General features: G+C 33.7%; 1 protein-coding gene across 3 annotated transcripts; it reads right to left on the bottom strand.

Moving 5' to 3' along the window:
• Window positions 1–2,070: 2,070 nt before the first annotated feature.
• On the bottom strand, window positions 2,071–7,210 carry LOC131646259 (DNA polymerase lambda-like). Of its 3 annotated transcripts, none has more exons than XM_058916353.1 (14): window positions 7,017–7,210; window positions 6,730–6,924; window positions 6,042–6,398; window positions 5,843–5,921; window positions 5,611–5,741; window positions 5,128–5,190; window positions 4,729–4,908; window positions 4,581–4,634; window positions 4,167–4,255; window positions 3,832–3,922; window positions 3,343–3,423; window positions 2,948–3,015; window positions 2,612–2,696; window positions 2,074–2,545 (listed from the first exon to the last, which is right to left on the bottom strand). In XM_058916353.1, the coding sequence occupies exons 1-14, from the start codon at window positions 7,125–7,127 to the stop codon at window positions 2,447–2,449; spliced, it is 1,683 nt and encodes a 560-aa protein (XP_058772336.1). In that variant the 5' UTR covers window positions 7,128–7,210; the 3' UTR covers window positions 2,074–2,446. The 3 variants fall into 3 exon arrangements, with proteins under 3 accessions (XP_058772338.1, XP_058772336.1, XP_058772337.1); XM_058916354.1 differs by having other exon boundaries at window positions 2,127–2,545; window positions 6,787–6,924; window positions 7,017–7,209; XM_058916355.1 differs by lacking the exons at window positions 6,730–6,924; window positions 7,017–7,210 and adding an exon at window positions 6,488–6,723 and having other exon boundaries at window positions 2,071–2,545.
• Between the last annotated feature and the right edge of the window lie 741 nt (window positions 7,211–7,951).

A 7,951-nucleotide genomic window follows, 5' to 3' on the forward strand; every position in this document is an offset into this window, starting at 1 on the left:
TAGATCAGTTAACTTTCTTATATTGTAGATATGTAACTAAGCTTAAATATTTTAAAAACTCTTACTTATTTGTATTCCTTAATTCAGTATCAATCAATATGAAACCTCCATTAATCTTAAACATATTTTCTCCCTTTTACTTTTCCCTCATTCAATTATGATACTTACATGTTGCAAGCTATGTTACAATTTTGATTTAAACTTGACTCCTATAAGTCATTATTTCTTATAGGCAGTTAATTAACAATTTGGTACTGAAGTTTAAGTATATCTAACTCCAAATATTAACCGGTTAAATTATTTTGGATATAATTAAATGGTTATTAACCGATTAAATTATCTTAGATATAATTAAATGGTTATTAACCGGTTAAATTAAATGGTTATTAACCGGTTAAATTATTTTGGATACAAGTTGGTTTGGTTATCCATTCATATAATCTGGATATAATTAAATGATTATTAACCGCTTAAATTATTTTGGATTCGGTTAAAATCCGGTTATTATCCAACAAATATTTTAATTGTCAAAATAAATTATTTTTTTGAAAAAAAGAAATTTCAGAAAAAATAATTTTTATAACATGATTTTTTTAAAAAACCGATTATATAGTCATAACCAAATTTATAACCGGTTATATAACCAGTTTTGATTAAAATATGGTTATGGTTATAAATCAAAACTATTTAAATAGTTTTAAAATGATTATAGTGGTTTTTGAAAATAATCAACCATGCATATCCCTAGTATTTATAAATAACTATATACGAAGTCAAATAAAAATGATACTTGTTTTGTGTGAGTGAGTGTGCAGAAATTTTTGCATCTACATAATATATACTCTTTTTAATCTTGCCTCTAAGGAAGGTGGGAAAAAGGGCCACTAATTATCTATAAAGCCTAACGTACATTTGTCAAAGCTTAGAATCATAAAACAAGTGAACTAATCACTATGGCATAGATAGAGTTGTATAATGGTGCTTAATGTTGTTGTGCTAGCATAGATAGAGTTGTATAATGGTGCTTAATGTTGTTGTGCTAGAATCCTTCATGGCTTTAGCACCAATTTGGCTTGAAATTTGAAAAAAAAACCATCTAAACACACTAAATTTGATGCTTGGAAGATTTTTTTATTGAACTTCTTTGAAATGTGATGTTTCGTGCAAGACATGAATCATGAAGCAACTGTTTAAATCTAATTGATATCGGATATATCTGACTTTCTCAAGGGGTACAACGATCTTGCATTATAAAATACAACAACATACACAATCAGTAATAATCTTTATTTTATTGATCAGTCCAATTCCAACCTATGAAATTTTCCATTTACCTTGACCTATAAACACTTCCTTTACTATATATTTATAAAATTTCTCATCACTGCCAAAGGAGGTGTACAAATTAGATACTACCAGCACAAGCTGATATAACAGTTGCAAGTTGCTCCATTTGGTCTGATATCTTTCCATACCAGACCTCTAAACAGTGTTTAAGTATTAGTTTGGTAATTTGGTTTGCATGTTGTTTTGCTTAATGAAAAAATAACATGCAAACCAACATACATTTTTAAAGCTTCCTAAAGGTGAATCAATATGTTGTTTTGCTTGAGTAGCTTATTGCTTAATTGATTCAGTCACTTCCAATAAGACATTTTTAAGTCTCTGAATTTCAAAACATTGATGTCTGAGAAAATAATTTTAGGCTTCGTAAATGTGTTTTCAATCCCTTTGTCCCATTCCAAGCATAAGAAAAATTCAATATCAATAAAGTCAAGGTGTTTCAACTTTTATCTAACAATACACTGGTGAATAACTAACCTCGTGGAAACAAGCAAGGGGACATGCAACCCTCCCAATAATGGTGTTTTCTTTATCATCAAATTAATGCATGGAAGAATATGATGACTTTGCAACTTTGAGGATCCAAACAGTAGTTTCATCCAACTCTACATGGTTATAATTACTCACAAAAACTTTCATATAATGACCGATTTAGAGACTCCTTAAAATATTCAGTTTAAAATTGGTCCGTGCAGAGACTTAAACAATTTGATCGCCAAATTGTTCTCTAAACCCCAAATTTTATATTATGAAAATATTCAAGTAAAACATGGTAAATATCTGGAACACTTGGAAATCTGAATAGGATCAGCATAATTTTAACTTTCATTCTCCATTTTGATCCAATCTCACTTTGTTTAAAAGTATAGTCATAATTTTATACATTTTAAACAAAAACAACATTCAACCCATTGATCAATTTTCGTGTACACGATCTCTTGAAGATGACGCCAGAATTGTAATCTGGTATCCTTCCTACATATATATTTACAAAGCATTGGATTTCAGAGCCCACCAAAATCATGCTAGAGACCACTTCCCAGTATCGCAAGACGTTGCTGTATCTCATACTTCTTGAAGACTAACCAAACTATTCCAGTATTTAGAGATTTCTTTCATTTGGTTCAAGCCAAGGAAAACCCAGGAAATCAAACACCTCCCTTTCTGTATACAATTTCATATTTGCAGTACCTTTTGTGCCCTGCAAAATCAAGTGAATCAGGATATAATTGTTTTAATCTTTCTCGGGATTTAAAAAAGGCCATACCCGTTTGCCACCAGAACCCTGAATAGCAGGAAACAACCCTGTATCATCAAGCCTGAATCCTTTAGATTCTGCTTGCAGCCTCAATCTGCAACCAAACACCCAAAAGGAGGAAAAGCAACATAACTCGCCAACTATAGATCTTAAAGAAATCAATGAAATAGATATATAAATAAGATATTCCATCAAATTCGTAAAAGAACGTATGGTTACGGAAGCATCTGTTTTTTAAATGAGAGGCAGATGAAAATGCTACCTTGGTAGCTTTTTAGGAAATATATCTGTCTAGCTCAATCACAATGACAATGGAAAGTTCAGTGGAAAAGGAAGCAAGCATACCTCCTATTTAATACATCATTTCCGGTCCAAGCTACAAGTCCGAAAGCATATATGTCTCTTGGGTATACCTGCCAATACATTATCCATCACATGCACTTTTAAAATGTTCATAAATAATAAGCCTGGATATTAAAACTTGGCAGCAAACTACAACGAAAAATATGAACAATAGAGTGTCGCGTTAACATTTCACCACGGTATTCAATGGTTAATGACAAAAGGAGAAAATTAAAAAACATTAGAAAAGTATGAATAATCTTCTGAAGTATCATATAAAAAAGCATGCAAGTACAACTCTACAACAATATTTACAATGCTATATATGTCAGAAGTAAGGAAAACTAAATAAGAACTTTTTTTCATCAGTCATTCTATGAAGAGATACCATCTGTCACCTTTAAATCAATACGATGCCGCAACTCCCGTCCAGGATAAGTGCAAAAACCAAAGTATGTGTCAACACCAGAATCATCGCCCTGTGTGCATATGTGAAAAGGTTACTGCAGAAACATCTACCAAATGACTGACAAACAAAAATACCAGTAGAGATTGAATCAGTAAAATGCATGTTTTAGCTATAATTAATTATATTATCAATGGAAGATAAAGCTATTTAAAAAGAGGATGAGATTATGAACTGCTTATAGAATAGGATGATGGTTTGTATAAGATTCATGGTGTATATTACAAATAATTACATGCTCCTGATTTTGGTATTAGCAATTTTTAATATTTTAGAACAGTTATGCAAGTTCTAAATCCAAGTACACGCTTATTTAGGATAATATCAATTAATGACTCATAATGCTATCTATGTTTAGCAGGAACGCATAGTCAGCAAAATAAAATTCCATGTGTAGACAAAAAGAAAAAGCCAACATTACCTTTTCACTATGAGTACTAAAAATTAAATCTTCCCTCAGGAAATTCATATCCTTTAAACGCTTGACAAACTTGGGCAAAAATCCTTTGTGACTGCAACACGTGAACAAATCTAGTGAGCCTCTCAGCATGAGAAAAAATATTGCATAAATAAAAGAGAAGTGTAGAATGATAGTTGATCATATTTTCAAAAACCAAGATAAAAAGGAACAAAAGAAGTCAAGGAAGCTACAGAAGTAATAACGACATGTGTGTGTTGATTGAAATGCATACTCAGTTGAATACAGTATAACTGCAGATTTCCCAATGAATACAAAATATGAAAACCAAGCAGTACCTTGTTCCATCAGGATGTGTTATAATGATATCAATGTCCCCACAGGTAGCTTTCCCGCGTCGATATGATCCTCCACAAATAATGATAGCCTAAATGAATCAAAAGCATAGTAACCAGGTTTTCAAAATTCAATGTTATGCTTCAATTCTAACTGAGGGGGCAACAAATAAAAATACTTCAAAAAAGGGAAAATAATTAACTATTTGTCCTTTTGTTACAGCCTAGTGGTTTGGCTGTAGGATATCTTATATGGAATCTCGGGTTTAAACCCGGGTCATCACATTTCCTCCTTCCTACAAGTGTTTATTTTAGTATGTGTTGGTAAAAAAAATTATTAATTATTAAGAGGCACTAATGACCATCATTATTGTTCAAACTGCTATTTATTTATGAACAAAATGTTGAAGTGCTCACCCCAGGTAAAATATCCTCCCCAACTTTCTGCAAAATGCGTTCCATCTCTTGAACCTATCGAATCAAAAATAGAACGGTGATTTTAGGTAAAATAAAACAAGTTCCTTTTTTGGGAAATAAAGCAAATAAAAGGTACCACCGGACAGACCTCATGGCGTGGAATCCGTTGCCTGATATCATCGAAGTATTTCAATCCTAACTTCTGTGCATTTGTAAGTGAATCATCATTCCTAAGATCATCTAATGTACGGTACCCTTTGTCATACAATTTCAGAGCTGTGGCTGGGCCTACACCCCAAACTTCTCCAAATAAAGATATTGTTTGCACCTACAGTTGAATTGAATCAGATGACGCACAAGATTGCAATTAAACTGTCAAAATTATACAGGGTGTTACTATTTTATGGAATATGCTATTTCCTATTATATATCAATCAACTAACCAATAAAAGATAAGAATAACAAAATGCCAATCAGTGGGACAGTAAGTTATAAAATTAAATAAGTATATGATCAAATGTGTTTAAAAAGGCCAAGTACTAAATACCTTTTCATCAGTTTCAAAGTGTTCCAATTTCGATAACTTCCCAGTAGTGATTATCTCCTGAATCTGAACACAACAAAAACAATTGTTTGTCACAACCGGATATTTTGCACACCCCTACTCCTATGTAGGTAGCCCTTTGTGAGACACCAGAAACCAGCCCCCGAAGCTAGGGTTCGTGGGAAAATAACCAAGACACTTGCGTAGTCCATCGATCACCTCATAGTGCTCAAGGATCATAATACCCAAGTCCCAACCAGACAACGAGGATCATAGGATACCTAAATGTTATTATTACACTAAAGATGGCTGACTCATGACATTTTAGCTGAGGAGGATCTTATAGGAGAGAAGAACAACAGAGCTATTAGCAACTATTCAAAAAACTTAAGATAAAATTTCCATTCAAACTTCCAGTAGATAAGCAGTGTAAGAAAAAAGAGGCCCCTAAGTCAAGACAAAATGTCTAGTCATAAATTCACTTACATGTTCCTTCATTGATTTTCCAATTGACGGGAGGTTTTTTATCTGATCTGCACTTTCAATTTTAAATGACAACTTCTCAATCACCGAAATAGCTTTGTAATAGCTAAACGATCTCCGGTCCTCCCCCAATGCTTTCAAACATCATCAGCACAATAAACAAACTTTAGAATAACCGGAAATGATAAAAGAAGAAAACAACAATATATATGTAGGAGTTATATGAGTCTTATACCTCTATATATATTCACAAGTTTCCCAAATATCTCTGTGATGTTCTTGTTTAGATCAGGTGGACAGTACGGCAAGGACGACTGCAGTGAGCTCACCATGATAGAAGAGTTTCAACAAGGCATGAAAATTAGAGTGTGAACTTAAAGATAAACAATAAAGATAAAGTAAATAGTCATCAAATGTAGGGATGTGGATCTTACTGCCTCATTTTCATATTCAGCATCAAGGTGTTGTGAACTTCTCTCAGCGTTATTTAAACTCTCATTTCCACCGTGACTGTTTGTCGTGCTTGTTGATGAAAGTGGTGCATTTTCTTTTTTATCTCCGTTACTATAAAGGTTTACAATTTCGATATCCTCAGAAGATGCTTTGATCTTCTTATTTTGTAATTGTTGAGGTTCGCTAGAAATGCTCCCATCAGTTGACTTGGAATCCAAAGACTTGTCATGTTCATTGATACCTTCCCCTTGAGGATCCAAATTCAGTACATACAGATCCTCAGATAATTTCTCCCCTGACTTCAAACTTTCCTCCAGCCATTGATATTGGAGAACTCTCTGCAGAAAGCATCATCGACCAATAAAATGAAAACATGTAAAAGCACATTCTGAAGGTGACTGTTAACCAAAAGAAAATAATTGCATACCAACATGATTAGGCCATTCAAATACTGTTAATCCATTTCCATTTTGATGGTTTTAAGATATACAGAACAGAACATTAAATTGGGACCCTCAGATGTAGTTAGCATTTTTTTTTCACCTCATGAAACAATAATAAACTCAACTGATGAAGCATAAACATCATACACAACACTAACACGTAGTTTAAGTAAATGGAAATGAATAAATGCAACAATATGTGTAGTATCGGCATATTGTCAAACACCTTGCATAGTGGAAGTGCTACATATAACTGAATCCAGTACAAATTAAAAAAGCGAACCCCTTTAAAACGTAACAAGCGGTGGCTATCGAATTCATGTAGAAGGGTTTGTGAGTCGATAGCGAAAACATGAGTAACACGTTTTGAGAAGCGCTCTTCTATCACAGCCCCCATTTGCATCATCCTCTGCTTCCAAATCTTACACACACAAAAATAGAGAAATTTGAAGTAAAAAAATAGAAAGTTTGGAATTGAAAATGGATAGTAGAAAAAGTGTTTGTGTTTTGAACCTGTAATCTCCGAGATTGAACTCCTTTGGCGACAAAGAAGACAATCATTCCTTCAAACATTCCGTGAGGATCACATTGGTGTTTCGTTGCAGCTTTTGTCTTTGCCGCCATTTCTTTCTTCCAACGCTGCTGCTTCTAACAGACTCCAAGGATGTAATGTAACTGTGAGTGTCGATCCACGTGTGGACGCGTAAAATAAAATCGTGACTTTATCAAATTAATATCAAATTAACCTGATTAACAATCGGTATATTCGAAACAACATTAATATAAAATGAGAAAACAATAAATTAAAAGTATTTAACTGTCCCTGCCATTAGGGCGAGTTTTGTTTTTGCCCCCTATTAAATTTTTGTTAAAGCTTGCCCTCTTATAAAACTTAGATTACAAACCCAGTAACCCTTACACCCATGTTACGCTGAGTTGGCCAATTAAGATCCTGCTGACATTTTTTCATTTGATGACATGGAAATAATGTTTATAACACAGTTGCCAAGTCATACATAAATCAAATTTACCAATATACATTCACATTTTCCCCCGTGAAATTTAGGGTAACTATTTAGGGTTCTTGTTTCTGGGAAGAATATCAATTGGGGCGACGACGGTTCTTGTTCCGGTTAGCTGAATACGGCGAGGAAGATGCAGAAGAAGACGACAAAGACAATGCAGAAAAATACGAAGACGACGCAGAAGAAGAAAACGGAGTCGTCTCAGAAGACGGAAGTGAAGACGACGGCTGAGAACGGCGGTGACGATGGGGAACACAGTCAGGTTAGTTTCAATTGCTTGTTTTGCTGGATATTGATTATTTTCGCATGTTCAATATTTAGTAGTTTCGCATTTTATTTCAGAATTTGCCATTGTTTAACGTTGTATTCCACCATGGAGGAGAGTTTGTAAGAATGGGGGATGGTGAAACCGTATACAGAGGT

Source organism: Vicia villosa, linkage group LG2 (genome assembly GCF_029867415.1).
Source record: "Vicia villosa cultivar HV-30 ecotype Madison, WI linkage group LG2, Vvil1.0, whole genome shotgun sequence".
Classification (NCBI taxonomy): domain Eukaryota; kingdom Viridiplantae; phylum Streptophyta; class Magnoliopsida; order Fabales; family Fabaceae; genus Vicia; species Vicia villosa.